At 48.3% G+C, this 23,927-nt stretch overlaps 9 protein-coding genes across 9 annotated transcripts; 5 read left to right on the top strand and 4 right to left on the bottom strand.

Annotated features, from left to right (window-relative positions):
• Positions 1 to 1,008: 1,008 nt before the first annotated feature.
• Positions 1,009 to 4,704, bottom strand: GGI43DRAFT_163817 (Zn(II)2Cys6 transcription factor). The gene is made up of 7 exons (XM_083199589.1): positions 4,152 to 4,704; positions 3,818 to 3,917; positions 3,416 to 3,755; positions 3,228 to 3,345; positions 2,610 to 3,163; positions 1,919 to 2,543; positions 1,009 to 1,825 (listed from the first exon to the last, which is right to left on the bottom strand). Exons 1-7 carry the CDS (start codon positions 4,290 to 4,292, stop codon positions 1,163 to 1,165), a joined length of 2,541 nt encoding a protein of 846 aa, XP_083065264.1. The 5' UTR covers positions 4,293 to 4,704; the 3' UTR covers positions 1,009 to 1,162.
• On the bottom strand, positions 4,296 to 4,981 carry GGI43DRAFT_163895 (uncharacterized protein). Its single transcript, XM_083199591.1, has one exon. It carries the CDS (start codon positions 4,844 to 4,846, stop codon positions 4,424 to 4,426), a length of 423 nt encoding a protein of 140 aa, XP_083065263.1. The 5' UTR covers positions 4,847 to 4,981; the 3' UTR covers positions 4,296 to 4,423.
• Positions 4,982 to 6,367: 1,386 nt separating this feature from the next.
• On the bottom strand, positions 6,368 to 7,554 carry GGI43DRAFT_394223 (uncharacterized protein). Its single transcript, XM_083204741.1, has 2 exons — positions 7,148 to 7,554; positions 6,368 to 7,064 (listed from the first exon to the last, which is right to left on the bottom strand). The coding sequence occupies exons 1-2, from the start codon at positions 7,359 to 7,361 to the stop codon at positions 7,027 to 7,029; spliced, it is 252 nt and encodes an 83-aa protein (XP_083065262.1). The 5' UTR covers positions 7,362 to 7,554; the 3' UTR covers positions 6,368 to 7,026.
• Positions 7,555 to 9,030: 1,476 nt separating this feature from the next.
• GGI43DRAFT_429683 (uncharacterized protein) lies at positions 9,031 to 11,861 on the top strand (the record flags this gene model as incomplete). Its single annotated transcript, XM_083209145.1, has 2 exons — positions 9,031 to 10,430; positions 10,483 to 11,861. Exons 1-2 carry the CDS (start codon positions 9,077 to 9,079, stop codon positions 11,859 to 11,861), a joined length of 2,733 nt encoding a protein of 910 aa, XP_083065261.1. The 5' UTR covers positions 9,031 to 9,076.
• A 689-nt stretch (positions 11,862 to 12,550) lies between these two features.
• GGI43DRAFT_163571 (tubulin-binding prefolding complex subunit GIM3) lies at positions 12,551 to 13,450 on the bottom strand. Its single transcript, XM_083199587.1, has 4 exons — positions 13,208 to 13,450; positions 13,029 to 13,154; positions 12,906 to 12,973; positions 12,551 to 12,849 (listed from the first exon to the last, which is right to left on the bottom strand). The coding sequence occupies exons 1-4, from the start codon at positions 13,232 to 13,234 to the stop codon at positions 12,657 to 12,659; spliced, it is 414 nt and encodes a 137-aa protein (XP_083065260.1). The 5' UTR covers positions 13,235 to 13,450; the 3' UTR covers positions 12,551 to 12,656.
• A 118-nt stretch (positions 13,451 to 13,568) lies between these two features.
• GGI43DRAFT_163529 (uncharacterized protein) lies at positions 13,569 to 14,226 on the top strand. The gene is made up of 4 exons (XM_083199585.1): positions 13,569 to 13,750; positions 13,815 to 13,846; positions 13,919 to 14,000; positions 14,056 to 14,226. Exons 1-4 carry the CDS (start codon positions 13,655 to 13,657, stop codon positions 14,080 to 14,082), a joined length of 237 nt encoding a protein of 78 aa, XP_083065259.1. The 5' UTR covers positions 13,569 to 13,654; the 3' UTR covers positions 14,083 to 14,226.
• A 524-nt stretch (positions 14,227 to 14,750) lies between these two features.
• On the top strand, positions 14,751 to 16,827 carry GGI43DRAFT_163563 (uncharacterized protein). Its single transcript, XM_083199586.1, has 5 exons — positions 14,751 to 15,366; positions 15,437 to 15,464; positions 15,539 to 16,043; positions 16,102 to 16,499; positions 16,574 to 16,827. The coding sequence occupies exons 1-5, from the start codon at positions 15,194 to 15,196 to the stop codon at positions 16,787 to 16,789; spliced, it is 1,320 nt and encodes a 439-aa protein (XP_083065258.1). The 5' UTR covers positions 14,751 to 15,193; the 3' UTR covers positions 16,790 to 16,827.
• A 493-nt stretch (positions 16,828 to 17,320) lies between these two features.
• Positions 17,321 to 20,872, top strand: GGI43DRAFT_163516 (Hsp70 family chaperone LHS1). The gene has a single exon (XM_083199584.1). It carries the CDS (start codon positions 17,616 to 17,618, stop codon positions 20,601 to 20,603), a length of 2,988 nt encoding a protein of 995 aa, XP_083065257.1. The 5' UTR covers positions 17,321 to 17,615; the 3' UTR covers positions 20,604 to 20,872.
• A 392-nt stretch (positions 20,873 to 21,264) lies between these two features.
• On the top strand, positions 21,265 to 23,096 carry GGI43DRAFT_163508 (aspartic peptidase domain-containing protein). Its single transcript, XM_083199583.1, has 4 exons — positions 21,265 to 21,700; positions 21,755 to 21,869; positions 21,933 to 22,057; positions 22,115 to 23,096. The coding sequence occupies exons 1-4, from the start codon at positions 21,478 to 21,480 to the stop codon at positions 22,900 to 22,902; spliced, it is 1,251 nt and encodes a 416-aa protein (XP_083065256.1). The 5' UTR covers positions 21,265 to 21,477; the 3' UTR covers positions 22,903 to 23,096.
• Positions 23,097 to 23,927: the final 831 nt, after the last annotated feature.

Genomic DNA, 23,927 nt, shown 5'->3' with positions numbered 1-23,927 from the left:
CTCGAAATCCCGGAATTCTTCCTCTTTTTCTCCAGAGCAAGGTTAATTCATTTCTCTCCCTTGTGGATCTTTATGACATATAGATAAACACATGGCGCTCTACTGGACATGTGAGGGGTTAACCTTTTATGCAGCGGGTTTTCTTGAATTTTCTTTTCTTCTTTTTTTCTTTCTTTCTATGTTCATATATTTACTGCCATACACAGCTGCAATGATTTGGGTCTAATACATAGTCAAAATTTCCTCTTGACTTTTTTGTTTCATCCTTCCTTCTTTCCCTATTCCTGTTTTGTTATACTCTCCCTTTTTGTATATCAAAATCTCATCTTATACTCTCCGCCCCTTTTGCTGATCCTCGCCAAGGATTAGTGGAGGGAGATCAACACGGAGCTATAGGCTTTTTTGGCCTAACGGTGTTTCCTATTTTAGGAAATGTTTTAGGAAGAGAAAAAGGTTTTTGGTTAAGGAAAGGGAGGAAAATCTCATGGGAAACAAAAGGGGCGTTTAAGCGAAGAAGGGAGAGAGGACGCAAGACCTTGGTACAAAGCGAACCTGAGCCATCTTTTTATGAACAGGACAATAAATAAAGATGGCTCTTTTATCATATAGCTGTATAGGATATTGTGTAGTGTATAATTCAAGAATTATGCCTTGATTCAATTTCTGCGTTGCCAAGATTCGATAACCCTATGTTGACACATGTGGCTACTGATTATGAATAGCACGAGCAACAGGCTTATATATATATAGGTATATATATACATATATATACTTTCAAAAGTATTAACGAGTGTAAAGGATCCCTTTTTATATTCAGAGCAGAAAACCTTCCATGCAGAGGCTGACCTCATCATCTCACCCTAGCCCTCATCGTACCCATCGAGCTTCAAAATGGTTATGCACCTGTCCAAGATCTGTCCATCTCTAAATAAAGCAATTGTGCGACTCAAAACCCCACAAAGAGACTCTGCCTTGCGCCCCGTGAAAATCCAAACATGCAAATACCGACAAATGCACGCATATAATGTTGAGTCCTAGATATACAAACACGGCCCCCCCCTTTTCCCATTTTACACAGGGGCTTATATACCCGAAAACGCCGACGCTTATCCGTTAAATACTGTCTTCCCTAATGCTGCAAGAAAAGGTAAAATTTCCGACCTTAGTTGAAATTGTTTTGCTGTGTGTACGCGGACGTATTGGTGTGGCTTCCAGGATACGGCGGCGGTACATATCCATTCATCAGCATCCCCTGATGCGATGGAATATAAGACTGCGGTTGCATAGGCGGAATATCCTGTCGATATATGGCTTGGCCAGGCATAGCATCTTCTATACGAAGCATGGGCATCCCGCTGTTTCCGCTGATGACCTCTGTCTGTACCATCTGGTAACTGTTAGGCGTCATTGCCATCATCTCTGGTGGCTGCATGCCAACTGCTGTTTCGGCGTCGTATATATCGCTGACTCCCATTGATACATTGCGCGCCTGGGCGAGAAACATGGGTAGGCCGGGCGGCCCATAGTCGTGATCAAAGCCCACTTCCGAATTGTGGTACGGGATCGTTACTGGCGAAGAAGTTTTCGATGACGATTGCTTTGGAGTTGATGGTCCCATCCACCAGTCAGATACGGGCATGTTCGCGGCTCGGGTCCTCTGTTCATCTTTGACGTCAGGGATGCTCAATCGCTCAATAAGAACATCCGACCCAAATAGGAATTTGTCCTCGGCTGGTTCTTGCCCGGCAATAATGGCTGCATTACCTCGATCGAGTATCCTCCCATTTTTATAAAAGTCTTCTACCATTATTTTGTTGGACTCGTGCTAATTGGCGATCGTTAGATGTTATTTAAAGACGAGATAAGCAACAAAAGATTTGTTGAAGGGAAAAAAAGGGGAGCGGGAGGCACCACGTACAGCTTGTTTCGCCATATCAAATATTTCGGCCCACGCTTCGGTAATTTCCATAATAGTATCGATCAACGATTTGATCTGCGCTTCGCTAGTCTCGGCGCCTCGCCAAGTCGGCGCGGTAGTGTCGCTTAAGTTTTCGTACAGGTTGTACTGCAAAGCGATGAGCAAGACCCGAATACATTGAGTAGCCATGTGCGCAACTGAGTAGTCGCCCACAAGCTTAGGACTGCCAGGATTTGGCATCTTATCTGTCTCAATCTTGATCGCATCTAAAAATCGAGCCAGACTCATGGCGTGGGCGACGGCTTGCTTTTGACACCGAGCAATAAAATCTGGTGGAAGCTTTCGTAGAATTTCGATCGAGGCTGGAGTTCGCGGACCTGGCAACGAGAATCGGTATAGATCAATGTGGCTCACAGCCATGTGCGTGTGAAAGAAGCAATATCCCCTCCACTGATTCGAGGCTGCATATCGAGTCATGCTCTGATCGGTCAGTCGTAGTTCATCATGTATGGAAACATGAAATCTCGTTAGCTCGCTCTGTAACGCGGCAATATCCGCCATAACCTTTGATGGCTCGAGGGTTGCCATGGCTGATCCAGAAGGCGCAGCTAGTTTTTTCGTGGCTCTAAATCTATTGTAAGCAAAAGAGGAGAATAGCCGTAGACGATTCTTCTTTTAACGCAAGACTTACACTTGTATACGGTGGCGAAGGTCAACCAGAAGAATTTGAATACCATGCAGACCAAGGGCGGGCGAACAGCGAGAAGGCTTGTCGTGTAATCTCTCTGCAACGACTGGCCGGTTCTCTCTAAAAGCTGCCTCGTTGCAAGGCAGTCTTATCTTCATATAGTCGGCTCGGCAAGCGATATACTCGTCGTAGCCGCCTGCCAGCAGACGGTCAAGACTGAAAAGCTGCCACGCGATCCTTCGAAGACATTCCTGCTGGATAAATGTTGAATGGTTCGACGAAACATCCCAGTTCAACTGCAACCCAATCATGAGCCTAGAGGCCACGCCAAAACACTGCCAAACTTTCGCGTGAGAGCCTTCGAGAATGTGGAAAAGGATGTTTAGTGCGAATAGAAAGAGGGCGTTTTCAGAGAACTTGTCGATGTTACGGGAAATATGCATTTCGACCTGCTGGCTGCATTTTCTTCCAAACTCTCGGCCGGCAGGACCGGGATTTACAAAGAAGCTAGCAACAGAGCATACGGCGGCTGCTTGAGCTGGGGGGAATCTATTTTCCTGAAAACAACTCTGTCAGCTAGCCCGATGGTGGTTTCTTGAGACATTACGACAGCCTTCATACCTGAACATCTCGATAGGTGACTTCTGGATGTAAAAATCCTAAACTCGGTACCATATATAAGAAGTCGAAGTATGCATCCAAGTGGGTAAGAATAACGTCTCTTCTGAGTAACAGGTCTCTGCATCGGTTTACTATCAGCTTGGTGCAACTTTCCATGATGTTATGGGGATGAACAAGGCATCGCGTACTCGGCCTGAAGATTTGCCGATTCGAGGAGATAAGTGGGAATGCCGGTACTGCTGCTGCTTGTGGGACTGATGGCTGTGTTTTCCTCCGATTTGAGAGGCTGCAAGGCAGAAGAAGCCTGGCTCTCTGCCTTTGGGCTGTGGAATCGAACGTTGGTAAACCGCCGCCTGGTCGGAGTATACTCGCAGACCAGATTCGCAGCCTCACATCGTTTACACCTGGGCAGATCTCCAGAGCATTTGGTTTTGTGCGTATGGCACTGGCTGCAGGCCCTTTGCGCTCTCTTCCGCAGCGTACCTGCCTCGGTATGGCTGTGAGATGGTGTCGTTCGGGATACCTTCTCTGGATCTATGTGTCAGAAACCCCTTAAAATCGATGTCTCTGCGTATTGTTTCAGAGCCTACCTTCTTCGGAAGCACCAGGAGATGCGGCAAAGCTACAAGTGAGCTCTAATCTGGAACAGTTGCTACATGGTCCATTCCCAGGATTGCCAGTACATTTGACCTGATGAGGATGAAAATCTCTTGGTTAGTCGTGAGAGCGTAGGAAGAATAGCAAAGAATGAATGTTGCGCAATAAGATAGTTCTTCTGGCGAGCAAGACATGAGAGCAATAGATACGAAGATGCAAACATAAGGGTTGAAGGAGAACCTGAACGAAGCATGGAGATGCGCTTGCCATGCCATGCTACGCCATGTCCTGCGACAGTTGTGTAAGAATGACAAAGCCGCCTCGTACCTTGCGTAACCGACATGTGCGACAACAATCACCGGTATTTGTCGTAGTTCGTCGGCGTTTACTTGGAGGAGACAATGAAGCAGAAGAGCTGTGCGGCGGCGGCACAGGGCCTTCCGCGTCGTGTGGCTGCGGTAGATCCATATGCCCGTCGGAGGGTTAAAGAAGGCATGAGATTTACGCGAAAAATGCGAAGATGGAGAGGTCACAAACGGTCAAGACTTGGCCGGAGTTGAAAACGAGTCTCTCCGTCTCTTCCTCTTAGGAGGACCCAGCTAGTCGACGAATAGGCAGGAAGAAGATGCAGAATGGGGCAGGCTGAGGCTAACCAGTGGATGGGTTCCTCGGCTCTCGCGCGAGGCCCGTGGAGCCAAACAGGCGCCACGGAGAACGGGCGGGAGAAGGAAGAAAGGGAATGCTACTCCGGACTGGTTAGTGAATCTTGGACGGCTGAGATAATAGTCATCACGGTGCGATGAGGAGGCGCGCCACGGACAACGTGGGCTAATCGGAATAGTAATGGTCCCCGACAAAGTCCCAAGCTGAGCTAGGATGGCCCCCAAAGTCTTTGGACTAACAAAGGCTCGCAAATTAATCCACATAAAGGCCGCTTCTCTGGCGCTCGTGGAGTAGAAAGCCGTGGAGTCGTGCGTGCGTCGTTCTAGGATTTCGGCACTCGCTGTTATTTTAGTATCCATCGAGCCCTTAAACCCGGCCCTCCATGGGTTGTCAGCCGGTTTTGGCGCCTGTTTCCATGACTTTTCCCTACAGTACCACAATGCGGCCCTGGGCAGAGTACGAGCAAGGGCCTGCCCCAGAGCATCCAGAAACGTTCGATCTGTAGGGGGCCTGGTCCTGGGATCACTCCGTACCAGCAGTGGTCTGTAAGACGATATAAGCTGCAGATGCTTTGAAGCGTCCAGTCGATTGCCAGCAGAGAGTCTCAGCAGCCTCAAGGATATAACTACCTATTCTCTGAGGTAAGCAGTACAAGGTATTGGTCGCATACCAATACTTGTCCAAGCATCGCGCATCTCGAGCCCTGCTCCTCCACGGCGTGCGGACCGGTCGTATTGGGGAAATGCGCGTGGAAGCCCTGGCAACACAAAGGCGGTATAACCAGTAGCAGCAAGCGTTGAGCAGTCCGCAATGTATACACTGTCACTTGCCGACGTCTTAGGCATCGCGTCTCCGCAAAGAGGGCTCACTCTCAAGCCACCAAAGATTTCAGGGCGTGGGATAACGCCAGCCATGATGACTAGGTGGCTAATGACAATGCTCTTCCTGCCGGAACGTCATACAGCGGATATGGTAATCGGATGTATCGGGGAGTAAAGCTGGCATTTACTCTCTCCACTTCTCCTTTTCTTTCCTTCAAAAAGTTCTGTTTCTTCCTCTTCTCCCAGCGCCTTAGCTTTGCTATGTCAGCAATTTGCGATTCTATTTTTTCTGTCGCATGGTTAGCTTGACTCGCAAGGCCCCGTAAATAATTCGGCTCGCGACCTCGGCAGGCACCCTATGACGCTGCATTGATTGACCTGCAACGAAGCTTGCCTGCTTCCATATCCAAGGACCGACGATTGTATTTCGGGCGTTGATCCCCAGGAAGCTCGTGTGGCAGTACCTCTTTAGGTAAGGAGGAGGATGATATGGAGCACTGCCTATACATACATAGGTAGGTACACGTACAGTACAGGGCATTGATCAGAGTGGTACTACTACCAGGTAAGTAGGTATCTGAATAGGCAAGATAGGCACAGGTCAGCACTTTTGCAAGTTGAGAAGAGATGACGGGGAGTTTACAGACACCCGAGATCCTTCAAATACTGCAGTTATGGGGGTACATGGAGGTACCCAGGTCTCGCCCAGTCGGTACCTGAATCCTGCCTCACTCTGCACCTTCTAGACGCGAGCGTAGGCAAGATGACCCAGGTACTCTGAAGCTTAGTCCTGGTACCTACAAGGTGAAATGCTACCTCGCCAAGTGCCAGAGGGGCATCTCATGTCCTGGCCTAGCGCGGAAGGTGGTTCGAAATGCAGCTGCATTTAATGACAATCGGCGTTCGGCCATTTTTGGCAAATCTCCCCAGGCAGGGGCACGTATTTCTCGGCAACTCCCGTCTCTCCTCTTCTTTCTCTTTCGAGGCGGAATATTTAAAAGCCCGAGTTACCTTTAGCAGGTTGACACATGCGTATTGTAGAAAGAGCTTAAAATCATTACGTACTCTACTTATACAAGATATTAAGCTTATTAAATTTCTTGCTATTGAAATAGTGTTTTATTATATGAAGTAATAGTATTCAAAATTTTGACTTATAAAATCATTACGCCTTTACTGTTCTTCGACTTTGCCTTTATAGAGTGCTGCTCCGTACCCTTCTAAGGAGTTGCAGGTAATAATAGTGTTGGCGGTACTCACCTGCATCGACACTAGGCTAAGGCTAGTACCTGCAGTACCGAGTACGCGTTCTTATAGCATGCAAGGCTCATGAGTCGCAAGTGAATCATCCTTTTCATTCCAGATAGGTTACCTAAGGTAATGCTATTAGGTATTAGTAGCTTTCTACGAAGTATTTTTTATGCCTATCTTGCATACCCAAGTACAAACAAAGCCATCGGCATGACAGCGAGCCCCGTATAAAATTACTACTAACCCAGGTCATCCGTTATCGTCAGACTTCGGCGTCTTACTTTGGGTATAATATCCATAAGCCTAAAAAATAAGAAAGAAAGAAAAACAATAGGAAAAAGAAATAAAAACATAACATAAAATTAGGATGCTGCCGAGGTTGCACCCGCTGCCGAACATCCACCAGATGTAACGCCATAAACTACATGTAATCTCACGCTCGCATATCAGCAAATTTGACTAGACTCTTATTTACACATGTTGGTATGTATAGCCTCTGCCTCAACTATACGGGAACCCAGCATTAGTAAAACAGTTATCGTGTATTTGTTTATATGATAGAGAGAGAGTTTGCCCTATAATACATACTGAGTGACTCCTGACATTCTCGCTGGATGCACATGTAGAGCAGGGATATAAATTCATCATTCTTGCACATGCATGCAGTGGCTGCACCGGGACACTGCTGTTCGATAGCCGGCTTATTGCAGATTTCAAAACATGTCTGCCCATCAAGGGCGGTGACAGTGAGGATGGATGCGGTAAGCAGAGTGATATACAAAGTGGAGACGAAGCTCTTCATTGTTGAGAGGATGCCGGGGTAAGATGTCGGATATTAAGACACTGTCTAGGGAGGTCGCAGTGCAATTGATAACGAGGTCTTGTATTATTTCTTTTGGGATAATTCTTGCGAGGCAAGCGACGAGGTAAAATAAACATAAGTACTCTCGAGAATTGCTGGGGTTCACCTGTCCTATATAGGTAGTGAAACGCGCAGCTGCCTCAATGTATGTATACAAGCATTCAAGCGGCTATCTCAATGACAATATGCATTCCGAAGTGTCAGACAACAGACATTGGCAAGTGTCTCAGCAAGACTTAGAAGGACCCTAGATCGGATCTCCCTTGAAGCTACATGCCTACATGCTATGCAGTCAATGAGACTGATTAAACCCCATAGCTGACATGGTCATAGACAGAAGCAGTCAGTCCTAAGATGCCATAACCTTTGTCAACAAAGATGATTAGATGTCTAATTACGTGGCAATCTAGCCAAATCAAGACATTGAAGCACGTTCTTTTTGGACTAGTAATCGCGGATCAAGGGTGATTTAATGCCTAACATTTATCAATCAAAGCTTAAATTGATTGCAACCTACCGATACCGAGCGTCTTACTATATACTAATGCTACTGCGTACTTTCTCCTGAGGACTCTAAATATGGATTGGGAAAATTGACCAGGCCCGCAGTAATTAAGACATCTGCGTAGGGATATAAGATTGTTTGGGGCACTGCCACGCCTTCGAAGTTCTCGAAGGGGCAGCCATTTCCGTTCTTGGCTGCGCACGGACGTGGTGTTGACATTAACCTGCAGCCTCACGCTGGTAATAAGCAATGCATTTTCGAACCCGAAAAGTATCTTGGCTTGTTGAGATTATGAAATTTGACATGTGATAAAAAGAGTTGGGAGAAGAAGCTGCGGAGAACAACTTCTCATTGGCTACTCAATACAATATACATTAAAACTTGGTTTATTTACCACCAGATCCAAGTATGGCCAATATGGTAATGCGACACAATTCTGAGAGAGAGTCAATTAAGCCTTCGTTTTCTACAAGGCTTTCTATGGGAACATGGTAGCGTATCAGGCTGTACATTGCTGTTGAGCATGGAGCATAGGCAGCTTCAAGATATTCTAGTTAGCTGGACAGAATAGTGTAGCGACTCATCCGTCGCACAAAGTTCATATACGTTGTTGCTTATCAAGATGAGGAGATTGACACTTTAGTTAATGCTCTATATGCAACTGCAAGACCGTTATCACTTGTTGCGCATGAAAAAATGGCTGGAATACCCAAGCCAGATCAAGTTGATATCCGGATGCACGCAATAACGCATGTAGATACGATTATTTTACCCTCGTATATTCTCTTTACTCCCCATTGAAGAAACAGTCTATAGTGGTGAGGTATTGTGCAAACGTGGCAGGCAGAACTTTGTTTATTCTCAACCCCATTGCCTCTTGCCCTATTATGAAGAATGCTAGTCCCCGTGCCCAGGATGGCAATCGCCATTGTCTTCTGTTTATTTTGAAGACCAGAAATTCACATTCATTCATTCTCTTCTAATTTCTGCGTAGTTAACAGCCTGAATCCGAACGTTATCATCTCTCTACGTCGATGCAAGCCAAAGTTTCTTTTGATTTCTCATTTTCAGGCCCTTAGTGAACACTGATTATTTAACGGCTAAGGAGGGTCATTATCTGATTTCTTCAGAAGCCTTTACTGTCCACGGGATGTCAATATTCCTCTGCTGCGGCTCCCAACATCGACGCAGGCAGCCTGCAGGCGGCGTTGATTTGGTTGAATCGCCAGAAGAGCACTGCACTCATCTAGATTTCACAGATATCCAGCACTGCTTTAATCAATCGCGCGAATCTATCGAGATGCCACTCCGACTTCGCAATGTCCCGGTGCAACCTCCTGAGCTGCCCCCTGAAAACCCGACTGAGTTTGAACAAGAGATGGGTGACGATTCGGATGGTGACGGAGGAGCGAACAATACTTTGACAAAGGCAAGCAGCACAAACAGCGCTTTGAACGTCGTCCGGACAAAACTCATATGCCATATGTCGAATGAGAATGAAACAAATCGCCGGTCTCGTGTGTCAGCTGGCCATAGCCAAGAAGAGGTTGCTCGCAGAGCTGAGCTGAGAAGGTTTCGACATCAACGGATCCAAGAAGAGCTTAATAATGAAGATAATAAGGCAGAGTCGAGCAACACTTCCCATCGCAGTACTTCCTATCTATCTCCTCTGATCGATGCTGGTCAGCCAAGGATTGGACCCAGAGATACCATTGAGTTCACGGTCGCAGACGGTCTTCATCCCAGAGCCGCACAGGCACTTCTGCCGCAAGATGACATAGAATTTATCGATACTCCAAAGAGTGAAGTAGGCAGTATTACGCAAGAAGAAGGCAGAGGGATCAAGTATCCTAGTATACTTGAAGTGCTTAACGCGGAGGACAGAGAGCAAGCTCCTCCCTTGCGGCCACCAAGTACGCACAGTAATAGATCTCAAAAGATAGCGGGATGCTCATACAACTCACCCCGTCTTGATCGCGTTTTGGGTACGGATAATGAGTTCAACATTCGTCATGGGGCTCATGCTTGGGAGGAGCAGTCCACCCTTAGTATCTGGCTTGCTGCCCAAGGCATGCGATCCAGAAGCAGCTCTATCCCAGCAGACAATGAGTCAAATGATAAGAGTGCTAAGGATCAAGCTTGTTCACACCACGAAAGTTTTGGCGCCATCGATAGTGCCGCAGACGCTCCGTTGCCAATTCATTGTTCAGGCAGTAAAGAGATGGGGTCTCAAGACCGAGGAGGTTCGTACGAAAGCGCATCATTCGCCTCTAACAACTCCAACAACCGTGCAATAGGCGGCACTGATACTATTTTGCCCAAGAGAAGCCCACTCTCAGGATTTAATATCTTGGATACAGCCACCACAAAACCCGCTGATAACAGTTCTTCCAACTACCCTTCTGTACTTCCAAGTTTTCAGCCAAGCCCAAATCGGTCTCAGCCTGATTTTTATCATCTCAGCGCTGAAGATCTAGAAAGCCTTGAGCTTTCACCCTTCAGCTGTCGGTATCCTCCCCCCCTACTCCTTCACTATACTGATCGTGGTACTCACAGGGCAAGGCGACTTTTCTGTCATTAAAAGTATTCGGGCATCCGAGGGAAAGAGTTCATATGCTACAGCGGAAGATGACATCTTTTATTCCGACAACAATGCCAGTAGTGCACAAATCATTTACCCTCCTATTCAAACCCCTACTGACACCATACTTCCTGCCAGCTCTGCAGCTGCGGGTATTCATCCCAGAGAGACTAAGGCACGGACAATTGGTACAAGGTTTGGCGATGCACTGTCACGGAGGAAACCGTCGTTAAATTTCGGCAGTCATTCCAAAGAAGAATTCCACGCGGGCTCTACTGGAACTGGTGGCCGATCCCTGATGTCAAGGATTAACCTCTCAGTCCCGAGGAGATTTAGGCGTGGCTCTAGCAGCTCCTGCGCGACACAAAATAAACATTGCGCAAATGAGAGAGATTCGTCGGCACTTGCGCGAGAGGATCAGAACGATATACCTCCTAATATATCCTCCTTATTTCACCAAGAAAGAAGGGGCTTATTACCAGCTGATTTAAGCGATGCTACAATTGTGCATTCGTATAATAATCGGACACCGCTTATACAACGTCATTCGGCTGCTTTTGAAACCTCTAGGCTGACTCCTCACTCGGATGAACTGCCACACGAGAATCGGAGCTCCTCCCGCCGTATTCTTCAGCAATTAACGACTAACATACAAGAAGTATTTTCACCCAGCTCTACACCAAAACCTACTAGACAGCGTCTGGCCCAAGCACTTCCATACTCGAGTGATGAGAGAGCAGCCGCCATTGACCCTCGCCAGTCGCAGCTAGATGGAGGCAGCCCGGTTTCAGACGCTCTCATTCTGGACTCAGGCACACGCTTTCAACCCGCAAAGCTAGGAAAGGCCATGCGATCTGGCTTTAAAAAACTTTTGCCTTCATATAATCATAAGAAGCAAACTCAACTCTGCCCGCCTTCAAAAATTTACCAGCGTCATGATGAAGACGGAGGGCCATCGCAATCCAAGGTGGCGCGATCGGGTACACTGGCTATGGAAAATGATCACCTAAAAGCTGAAGCAAAAGAAGTAGCTGAATTTGGTACCGTACCTTCACATCAGCAATTGCTCGTTGATAGGGGGTTGAAGGCGCCTGAGTTGCTCAAGCAGCCTTGTATTGAAGACCATGTGGAAAGCAAATCGATCGATAATACCCCATCGCCACAGAGCAAACTTGAACTCTCAGAAGGAGAAACAGAGCTAGGAAGGTCTGCTTCAATATCTACAATCAAGGATACCCGGGCTCTACGTCGCTGGAAATCAATGTCGGATGCACCAACGAAAAGAGAATCATACTTAAACAGAGCTGACAGATTCATATCACAATCCCATAGCTTGAACAATCTCCGAGATTAATAAAGCGAATGGACGAATTGAGTAAGCATATATATTGCATAAAGAACTTGGTTTGGCATGGAATACTGCTGGAGGATATAACCAGATTCTGTTATTTTAATTTGGAGTATTAATTCGTAAGAATAATATGAAGAGACGGATAAGCGCCGCCGATTCAGTGAGCACAACACTTCTACGGAGCATTGTGTTACACGCTCTGGTGGGACAAAGTGGCTGGAGAGCTGTCTTAAGCTGGATTGTATAGCATCTATAGCTAGTCTGGGTCAACTATTGGTAACATTTAATGACCCTTTAAATATATTTCATTGCCTTAGTCAAATGTTCTGCGCCGCCTGTCTTCCTCAATATTCACAAATTGGATAGGATCACCAATGTAAGCGGTTCATTTGAAATGAAAATTACCTAGGTAGATGACATGTCACTGTGATACCAAATCTTCGAGCGGAACACAAGTGCCGGAAATGGCTAGTCTGGTGAATATTGAGCCTGTAGCAACAGGTAACATGCATTTATCCTGTAAGAAGTATTACTGTATATGTGGAATCTCCAAGTCTCTAATCGTGCCACTTATATACAAAATCTGAAGATGTCGTTGGAAATGTGATATACTTGTGACGTCGCGAATCAGGATTTCTCGTATAGCCATTGAGAGGGTGGGTTCACACCATGCCAGAGCAATTAGATTGAAACGCGGTCAGATTCGAGTCGTGGGATTTCGCGAGATCATGAACAGTAACCGCAAGCGTCATGGTGGAGTGGAAAAAAGTACTGTTGATCATGAAGAGAGCCTGTCCCTCATGTCTCTAGGTTGATTTGCTTGCCGAATCTAGCATACAGCTCGACCTTGAGCTGTGTCATCTCGTCGTGAATGGAGCTTAGTTTCTCTTCCGCCTCTGCAGTCTCTTCGTCAATTCTTGAGGTCGCCGTGGTGAGCATCTCCTGCGCCTGTTCGAGGGGGAGATGGAAAAAGGCGTCGCCGATTTTGTATCTGGCATATAAAGGTTAAGCAAAATCCATCATGATATAAGAATAGCTCAATCGTACTGGATCTTGTCATCCTCATCGGCGAGCTCAAGCTCGGTTGATATATCGTCCAGCTCCTCCTTTTCCTTCTATATTGGGATTTCGTCAATCGGCTTTCCATATGTTATACGACGGGTTCCATACGCCCTTGAGCTCCAGGATTTCCTTCAAGGCAAGTTCTCGCTGGTGCAGCCGACTGAACTTGTTGATCTTATCTTGGTCTTCTCGTCGGACCTCGACTTCGTCGGCGGCTTCGTCCTCCTTCGAGAGCTATAAAGGCTGTGAGCGATTGCAAACTGCTTTTGCGTGATCGTGCGACGTACCATGCGGCGTTGCATTATTGAAGCCATGGTCGCGGTAATGTCGAGGCTGACCTCAGCGTTTGATGTACGGCCTTGAAATTCAGGAAGCTCTGCAATTTATCAAAAGATACACGATGGTCATGCAGAGAGTGGTGGGGTGTCGAGATAGTGGGGTTACCGTGCGTGTAGTACAGTTTTATCTACAATGCTCACTGTATGTCCAACGCGAAGCTCTGCCCCCAAAAGCCAGCTGCTTACTGTACCGCGTTGTAGCTGCTTGGGCAGCAGCGCACTGACATTCTGGTGGCCTATTTGAAGGTGCCTGGGGCCCTGAACTCTTCCCTCTCCACCTCCCTCTCCACTGAGTTAAGTTCCATCTCATCTAGCGTCTGAGCCCACCGCGCCGCTATCAACCAATTCTTGTCCATACCCTCGTCTTACTTAGCAAGCGATACCAGAATCGTCATCATGGCGACGGGCAAGAGACCGTACCCCAGAGTTCATCTGAGGAAGATCGTCAAGGCGCATGCGGGAATGAAGCTCTCGAAGAATGCCGACGTATTGGTAAGGCCCTGGTCGCGGCTCCCATCGGTAGATTAGCCGACTGCAGCGCTAACAGCAGCATAAGATCTATCTCAATTATTCGTTGTTCATGAATGCGTATGTATAAGCCGGCGCGCAGCTACTGCCAGAGTTTACACTGAGCGTGCAAATATTGACATTCTCTCGCAGACTGGTAAGAGAGGCCGCCATTCATGCCAGGCAGTCGGGAGACCGTGGATTTACCCCTAGGAATATAATGAAGGCACTCCCTGTATGCTATCTGTGCTCTTTGTTTGAGCGCTACACAAGCTAACATGACGCGTTAGGATGTTTTGGCCAGGTTCAAAGGCTGAATGTCAACCCTGGGGAGCGGAATGAGTACAGCGACCGAGCTGTGTGGCATGGATCCTCTCATACTGCCGCTGCCAGCGATGCTTCATCAAGGCCGAAGCGTTCGTCAAGAATAAAGGTATTGGGCTTGGGAAATGACAATGGCTAATCTAGGGTGCTGAATGCATTCCGTTGGCATTGGTTGGACCTGTAATGAATCTCGGGCTCCATTTTGAGAGGTCTGCTGGCTACTTAGATACCCCCAGCAGGGCTACTTACATGAATGCGCACAGAGTAGGGCATGCCGAGTCTACAGGTAGAATATTACATACATAGGACAATACAAGCCGGTTGCAATAGAGCTGCCTACTTGGCTCTCAATAGTAATCTTTCTTAGTAAAGCCCACTGCGCCAAATGCTGAGTCTCAGTGCAGCTGAGGGAAAGCCTCAGCAGCTGCACTTCAACCTGGGCGCTGTAATGGTGCTTCGCACCCCTCGTGTTTACTTGGTTGACCTGACAGCTCGGGAGCACGTGAGGATGCATCGGATAGGCCAAAGTCAACAAACACAGCCCGTTTGCTATGCAGGAGGAGGCAATTGAGCATTGGCGACCAGGTGTTTGCAGCAGTTAGTGGATCCTGGCAGTGCTGGCCGGCCTGTCTGTGTAAAGTGAGGCTCTGAATTGCAGCCTGAAGCCTTCTCTTCGATTCTAGAATCAACAACGCTAGTGATTTGGGGACGGGAGACAGTGACCAGACAGCTGCACGGTGGGGTTCCTCTAATTGACTTCACTACGCCTTCAGTCTGCCACTACGCCTTGGTACCTTAAAGGTCCCAGAGCTAAAAAAGAGAACCCGACACAAACAAAGCCAAACCTCCTCCACACCTTAACAATCGCCCCCTTTGACCATTCATCCATTGCACGCCTCCTTAATATCATTCCCGCATTTCTCGACCCCATCTCCTAAGACTCGAACGCAGCTCCCTGCACCCCGCGCTCGCATCATTTTGTCTCCATCGACCAGCCTTGCGCACCTTGACGCCTGTTGGACGACCACACACGACACCCACGATCGAACATCATACTGAAGCTGCAAGCTAGTTTTGCCATCGAGCTTGCGTTCTGTTTTCAACATGGCTGCTCCAGCTACCCAGACCACCGTCCCCAAGTCTTCCAAGAAGAAGGCTGGCAAGGCTCAAGCCCGTACCGAATCCCCGGCTCCTAGCACTGAGTCAGCCCCCACTGAGAAGGTCGGCGACGCCCAAGACGATGTCTTCGAGAGCCCCTACATCAAGGAGCTGCAAAAGTAAGACACTGCGAGCTATATATGGATATTTTGCCCTGGTATGAATGCAATTGCTAACAGCATGGCGCAGGAACATTCGCAACACTGCTAAGAAATTGGTGAGTTCCCACCTTGCGTCATACCCTACTAGCATCTATCAACCATGTTGAAACTGACCATCAATTATCTCTAGAGCAACGCTGCCAAGTTGGACCCAGTCCTTACTCAGAACCCTGGAAAGTCTCTCGAACAGCTAGTCGACGAGAGAATCATCAACGCCGACCAAAAGGCCCAGATCCAGAAGAAGCCTGCTCTTCAGGCTGCACTAGTTCAGTACGAGGAGCAGCTTGTTCAATACCAGAAGATCCATGAACAGTACCAGACTCGGGCGGCGGCTGAGAAGGCAGAATGGGCCAAGACTCTTGAAAAGACTAAGGAGGAGGCGCTCAACGAAGTCAAAGCTGACTTCAAGAACTCTCTGGATGACAAGCTCCTTGTCCTGTCCCAGTTCTTGCGCCTGGCGGCCTACCGCCGTGAGGAATCTCAGGAGCCAGACTCTGATGAGAGCCAGGCTATCGAGGGTGTTTTGCTCGCTATCTACTCTGGCGACGAGAATGCCGTTTCTGCCATGCAGAAGCTGATTGAGGGCTCTGGTGATCAAATCGTCAGTGTCCCTGGAGACCAGCTCCAAACAACTTGTATGTGCAATGCAAATCGAGAGGGAGTTACGTTGGAACTGCTACTAATTAGATATAGATGCCACTGTTAAGACGCTCGCACAAAGCTACACTGCTCCATCCTACGCTGAAACAGAAGCACAACCTGCTCCTGAGGCTGTGTCTGACCCGACTATTGCAAACGAGGCCGCTACTGAGATTGAAGCTGGAGATGGCCCCCTAACCAATGGACACGAACACGTGGAAGCCGAGCCTGCCTCCAACGGCCTTGCTAATGCTAATGTCGCGGACGAGGCTGCCAATACAGTTGCTGAGAGCCAGTGGGATACTGGCAACCAAGACGTTTCCATTTCGCAGGAGTGGGTTGACGTGTCTATTCCTAGCGGACCAACCGAAGCTGAGGCCAGCGCGGATTCTTCTGCTCTTGATGTTGCCAAGCAGTCTTGGGCCGATGACCACCCTGAACCCGCTGCAGAGGTAAGCTTCGTCTTTGCATTTTGATACCTCTTATAAGCCCTTCAATTGAACTCGACTAACACGTTCTATTCTAGGCTACATCTGCTGCACCTGACGCCGGCGATGGTTTTCACCAAGTCCAGCGCAACCGAGGCCGACAGGACCGTGAGGGTAGTGGAGGACGCGGCCGTGGCCGTGGTGACTGGCGCGGTCGTGGTGGCTACCGAGGAGATGGCCGTGGCCGCGGCCGAGGACGCGGAGGTGATCGCGGAGGAGCCCCTTTCCGAGGCGCTCGTCGCAACGAGTCGTAGGGCTTCCGCTTCGCAATTCGTGGGTAAATTCAGATCCCATGCTTCTCTGCACACCCCTTGGAGGTGATTTGTACATTACGACATGATGGCGTTACCTGATTTTTCTAGCCGTAGAGGCAGAGCTTGATTTAAGGCGACTTTCGGCATTGCATTGGAACTTGTCAGATGGCAGGTCTCGGTTTCATTCTGGCGGAGGGAGGTTGGGACGGGCTCTTTCAATAGGCACCTTTGTAAATCCTTCATTTATCATTCACTCTCAGGGAGTGCGGCATCATTGAAGCAGGCTACTGGTATTTCATAGGGAGTAGAAAATTACAAAAGTAATTAAAAAAGGCATCTAAGAAACAGTGCTACTGTATATTCTGCTGCATCGCTGCCCCGGCTTAGAACCTTGTTTTGACAGCCCCCCCATCTCAAAGTGCCGACACCTACCGCTATCGGGGCGTTAGTCCTAAACAGGCAGTATTGTAGTCCGCCACCTGGCCTTATCCACTATCAGCCTCGCAGGTGAGGCCTAACTAGCAGGTAGTTAAGCAACCTCTCCAAACCGCCCTCATTGAAACTTGTCCTCTTCTCACGGCCAAGTCCTTGAAACCCGCTAGGGTGTCACTTGAGGCCACATCAGCCGTATTCTTGTTTTGGGCTTGGCAGACCATTGGGTCTTTTTATGTTATAAAATCCAACTGCATTTCCACTCCTTACCCCTCTACAGTTTTGACGGCTAGCTGCATACTGCTGGGCCTGGCGGCAACTTCGCTATCAGGTTCGCTGTTCTCGACGGCGTCTTCTACAAGAGCCAGCCATCTACACTTACACAACCACAACCATGGCGTCGCCTCGGCGCTCACCATTACTGATGCTCTTCGGAGCCATTTTCTTTCTCTCAGCCAATGTCCTAGCTGCTTCGGCTGTTCTGGGTGTTGATCTGGGAACCGAGTATATCAAGGCTGCGCTAGTGAAGCCTGGTATCCCACTTGAGATTGTACTTACAAAGGATTCTCGACGCAAAGAAACTTCCGCCGTCGCTTTCAAGCCCGTAAAAGGTGCCGTAGCAGAGGGCCAGTACCCCGAACGAAGCTATGGCGCTGACGCAATGGCAATTTCCGCGCGATTCCCCGGCGAAGTGTACCCGAACCTGAAGCCTCTTCTCGGACTCCCTCTGGGAGATGCGATTGTCCAAGAATATGCAGCCAGACATCCTGCTCTGAAACTCCAGGCGCACGCCACTAGAGGCACTGTTGCGTTCAAGACGACAACATTGACTCCTGAGGAGGAGGCCTGGATGGTGGAAGAGCTATTGGCTATGGAGCTCCAGAGCATTCAGAAGAACGCAGAGGTTACCGCCGGTGGCGACTCCGCAGTCCGCTCCATTGTACTCACTGTGCCTCCATTCTATACTACCGAGGAGAAACGTGCTCTACAGATGGCAGCAGAACTTGCTGGTCTCAAAGTTCTTACTTTGATCAGCGATGGGCTGTCAGTTGGCTTGAACTACGCTACTAGTCGCCAATTCCCCAATATCAACGAAGGCGCCAAACCGGAGTACCATATGATCTTTGACATGGGCGCAGGCTCGACCACTGCCTCCGTTATGAGATTCCAAAGCCGAAACGTCAAGGATGTTGGCAAATTTAACAAGACGGTCCAAGAGATCCAGGTTCTTGGCAGCGGCTGGGACAGGACACTTGGTGGAGACTCTCTCAACTCTCTGATTGTTGACGATATGGTTAACCAGTTTGTTGAATCAAAGGGTGCTCAGAAGGTTTCGGCAACTGCCGAGCAAGTCAAGGCTCATGGCCGTGCTATTGCGAAGCTGAGCAAGGAAGCTGAGCGTCTCCGACACGTACTGAGCGCTAACCAGAACACTGGAGCCAGCTTTGAAGGACTCTATGAGGATGTTGACTTTAAATACAAGCTTTCCCGAGCCGATTTCGAGAGCATGGCGGAGGCTCATGCTGAGCGAATTGGCGCTGCTATTAATGACGCCCTGAAAGCCGCAAATCTCGATATTGGCGATCTTACTTCCGTCATCCTTCACGGTGGCGCAACCCGCACACCATTTGTGCAAAAGGCACTTGAGAAAGCCGTTGGCTCGGGAGATAAAATCCGAACAAATGTCAACTCTGATGAGGCCGCTGTTTTTGGCGCCGCCTTCCGGGCTGCTGAGCTCAGCCCAAGCTTCCGCGTGAAGGAAATCAGAATCTCGGAAGGAGCCAACTATCCGGCTGGTATTTCCTGGACGGCTGCGAATGGCAAAGTACAGCGCCAGAGGCTGTGGACTGCCCCATCACCCCTTGGTGGTCCGGCTAAGGAGATCACCTTCACCGAGCAGGAGGACTTTTCCGGTTCATTCTACCAACAAGTTGGTGCCGAGGACAAATCCGTCAAGTCGTTTTCTACCAAAAACCTTACCGCATCCGTCGCTCAATTGAAGGAAAAATATCCCACTTGTGCGGAGACTGGTATTCAGTTCAAGATTGCAGTCAAGCTTCGTACTGAGAATGGCGAGGTTGAGATTACCAAGGCGCTTATCGAATGCGAGGCTGAGGTTGCTGAAAAGGAAGGCTTTGTTGACGGTGTTAAGAACCTGTTTGGCTTTGGAAAGAAGGATCAGAAGCCCCTCAGCGAAGGAGACGATGCCGAAGCGGCATCTGATGCTGCTGCTGAGCCCAAGACAGAAGAGGCCAGCTCCGCCACTGAGTCTTCTTCCACCACCAGCACTCAGACTGGAGACGCAGCTCAATCGACAGAGGCTGAAAAGACCGAGGTCAAGAAGAAGCAGATTGTTTCCATCCCCATTGAGATTACATTGGAGAAGGCTGGAATCCCACAGCTGACCAAGGCTGAATTGACAAAGGCCAAGGATCGACTGAAGGCATTTGCAACCTCTGATAAGGCCAGATTGCAGCGCGAAGAAGCTTTGAACCAGCTTGAAGCATTCACATACAAAATTCGTGACTTTGTCGACAACGAGGCCTTCATCGCCGCATCTACAGAGGAGGTACGCCAGACTTTAGCTGAAAAATCTAGTGAAGCTAGTGATTGGCTCTACGAAGAGGGAGATGCAGCCAAGACCGATGACTTCAAGGCGAAGCTCAAGGTTCTCCAAGACCTTGTAGGGCCCATTCAGAAGCGCATTGATGAAGCCGAGCGCCGGCCTGGCTTGGTTACCGAGCTGAGAAACATTCTCAACACTACTGATGTATTTATCAAGACAGTGCGTGGGCAGATTTCTGCCTATGACGAGTGGAAGGCCACAGCGTCAGCCAAGGGAGCAGAATCTGCTACTTCTAGCGCTGCCGCCGAGACCAAGACCAACGACTTTGAAGGCCTAGAGGATGAAGACGATAGTTCCAAGGATGCAGAGAAGCCCAAAGAGGAGGAGATTGTGCCTCCACTGCATAACACTGAGGAGATGGATGGACTCGATGTTCTCTACAAAGAAACTCTGGATTGGCTCAACAAACTTGAGGCCGAACAGGCAGTCCTCCCTCCCACCGCCGATCCCGTCCTCCAGGTTAGCGAGTTGATTGCCAAGCGAGAAAAGCTTGACAAGGCAAGCCTGGATCTCGCACTAAAGAGCTTCAAGCAATACCAGAAAAATAAGCCCAAGAAGTCCACTAAGAGCAAGAAGTCAAAGAAGGACAAGACAAAGAGCGCCGAGAAGCCTGGCCAGACCATTGAGTTTCCCGAGGGAAGCCAGCCTCTCAGTAGCGAGGAGATTGAAGAGCTGCTCAAGCAGTACATGAAGGAGGACGAAGCGGCGAGCGCAAAAGCGGAAGCTTCAGCGAAGCCGGAGCATGATGAGCTCTAAAGGGCACAATGGCGTTTTTTTGATAAACGGGGGGTTATGAAGTATATACTTGGGCCGCATGATGCATGATACACAAAAAGTCAGATAGATAAATGCGACATTTGGATTTCGAATAGTAAAATTTGCATATTACCATGTTCAATCAACTAGACATTCTCAGTGATTAAATTTATGTAGGCCTTGAATTTATCCGTTTTCTCTGATTAATTACTCGTTCACTTTCTCAGCCCGAGAAGCTCTATTAAACACCCGTATACTATGTTCGAGATAGATAGTACCCCCTTCTTCCCGTCAATAGAGAAACTCAACGGCATCGAAGGCGAGCATACACCCGACCCGAACCTAGTGCCTGTTCTTAACTTTACATGTTTGAGATGGTCTCGCAGCGTTTGTGGTAGACGGGTGGTGGCAGCTATCCTTGTGTACAGGAGGGTGGGAGAAGCCGTGTGTTATGTATTACAAGACGGGGTTTAGAAGTTCTAGATTTATTGATCCAGAGGCGGGAGAACAATCAAATTTATGGATTCGTATGTTAAACTTAAAATGACTATAAAGTGACGGATATGTTTCCCGTAAAGGTCTACAATAGTAAGACGGTACCTATGCAGTGTATTGTGTTATCCGGGAAGCCGCAGACGGCAGTGAACCATGCAGGCCTTTCCTCCTATATATTGGGCGTACGCTTTTTTCCGACTTTCATCGTGCACCAGCCGTGAGGTACCTTGAGGGCCCTTTTCTTTTCTCTTTTCATTGCCCTCCATCTGCTACTCTCTCGTCTTGAAAATTTCTGCTACAAGGCTTCTTATTGCAAACTCGGATATCTCTCAATCTCCCTCCACTGCTAAGAGTAATTAGAACCAAACGAGCGAAAGCGATGTGGCATCACATACTATTCCTCTTCCTTGTTCCCCTCTGGCCTCTAGCCTCGGCTCTTCCCTCTTCAAACGCCCCAAGATCTCCCGATGGATTCGCACTCGCCGTGAACCCAAAAAGAGATGCGTCTCGAAACTTTGTGCGTGATTGGGCTGCTGCCCGTCACAAATGGGGGAAGGGCGTGTCCAAAGAGATTGCATCTTCATTTGCCTTGATTGACGGCGGTCAGTGTCCTTTGACAATGGCCTTGTTTAAAATCAGATGCTAAGGATGTGTAGTTGGTCAAGTCGATGTTGAACCTATGGGAAGCGACGACATTTACGTGGCTGATGTTCAAGTTGGGAGTCCACCTCAGACGCTGAAGTTGGCTCTGGACACAGGGTCTTCAGATCTGTAAGCGTTTATGCTTCATGATGTGGCTAATTGGGTTTATGTTACTGACATCGTCGACTCAAGATGGATTCAATCGACCGACACCACATATCGCGTCAACCAAAAGGGCCCATGGGCTCCCCGATATCACCCCAACGATTCTACGACTGCTCAGATCATTCAAGGTGCCAGATGGTCTGTCGAATACTGTCAGTGGAGAAAATATGTTGTATTGGAGTGTTCAGCTTCTTCTAACAGGTAAATAGTGGATGGTACCTCAGCTGATGGCATTGTATACCATGACACAGTTCGGCTAGGAAATTTCAGAGTTGAAAAAGCAGCTGTCCAGTCTGCGGAAATGGTCACCAGCCGTTTTGAACAAGAAATTGAACTTAGTGGCATCCTGGGCTTGGCCAAGAGGTTACCGAACAATATTAGTCCTCCAGCGCCATCTTTCCTCAGTTTATTGCGCCAACAGCTGGAGCATCAGGTCTTTGGCGTTGACTTGAATCGGAATGCCTCAGGCCTCTTCACCTTTGGCTACCTCAATGAAAGTCGGGCCTCTGAGGAAATAACATGGGTTGATACGGATCCCGATAGTCCCCACTGGGATGTTGAGTTCAATCTCACTACTTGGGGAGAGCAGACGACGCCATGGTACTCGCAGAAGTTCATGGCTACAATAGATACAGGCACCACACTAATGTTCCTGCCAGACAATTTGGCCAGCAGCTATTGGTTCACGATCCCAGGAATGAAAGTTGATCAGAGACTGGCGAATGCCTTCACCTTCCCTTGCGAGGTTGCCAAAGACTTGCCCAATCTCATGCTCAAAATTCCCGGGAGTGACCGTACCTTGACTATTCCTGGTCCGTATCTCAACTACGGCCCCGTTGAAATCGACCCATCTTATTGCTGGGGAGGCATGCAGAGCGCTGAAGATTTATCCGTCACAGTGATAGGAGATATTATGCTCAAGGCGCTTTATATAGCGTTTGATCTCGAGAGAGGACGAGTCGGCTTTGCCAGCAAGGATCTTTATGACGTTGATTAAAGAAGAACGAAGAATCCTCTAGTGATCGAATTTTATGCTAAGTCGAAACGGGCCGAATCTTGGTATTCACTACTTGGAAGAAATGGTGATTTCTTTGATATAGTGGATTTTTAAACCCTTAGAATGCTGAATGTATGAATGTATGACAACACAGTAGTTAGAGATTTAAAAAACAAGAGACTTCATATCCCAGATGGAGAGATGGCTTGAGATTGGCTCAATATGCAGCATCCTGCTACAAGTGACCTATATAAACTTGGTAACAAGTATTGAGTAGCACAATTGGTAAAATGTTTATAGTCTTTTGTATTGCATTCATCCTAGAGCTGGTATATACAAATGCACTCTCCAGCCCGTCATTATTGGGTGAGGCCAGTGGATGCTTCCTCCATTCCCATGGAAGCCCCCCCTCCACATCCATCCATTCCCCCCATCCATCCATCTAGCCATCCCATTTCCAAGTGCCTCCTAGTAGCCCGTTTCATTTCGATAAGAAAAGGAAACATGCTCTGCATTGTGTGCATTAAATGTGGTATAATATATGTGTATGTATAGCTGTGTGTGTGTGCGCGTGTGTGCCTTTGAAAACAAAGAAAGAAGAGCTCGACAAATGCTGTGTCGAATGGGCACTATGTTTGGGCTAAAGGGAAAATATCAAAAGCAATAGAAAAAAAGGTTAAACGCAGCTTCCTATCTGGAAGAACAGTGATTGTATTGTGTGTAAAACCCTGTGAACGCCGGAAGTGGGAAAACGTGTCATTTGTAGCGAGCGTGGCCGGGTGAAATCCCTTGGAAAGGGTCCGATCCATGTGGAAACTTGGCGAGAAAAGCGACTGTGGTTATGGAGCATTCGTCGTTATCAAAGGCCTTCCGTCGGTAAGTAAAGTCAGTTTTCCTAGGGCCAAACCAGTTGCGTCAGAGATCCATGAGTCGCATCTAGCAGTTTGTCGTAGATGGGTCCCATCGGAGGAGAGAGAGAAATCGCCTAGGCAAGTATTGTCGTCGACAAGCGCATCCGAGTAAAA

This window comes from Trichoderma evansii (genome assembly GCF_050947405.1).
Source record: "Trichoderma evansii strain SZMC 28006 chromosome Unknown GGI43scaffold_2, whole genome shotgun sequence".
NCBI lineage: Eukaryota > Fungi > Ascomycota > Sordariomycetes > Hypocreales > Hypocreaceae > Trichoderma > Trichoderma evansii.
Note: the sequence above shows the minus strand (reverse complement) of the source record. Positions and strands in the feature narration are given on the sequence as shown.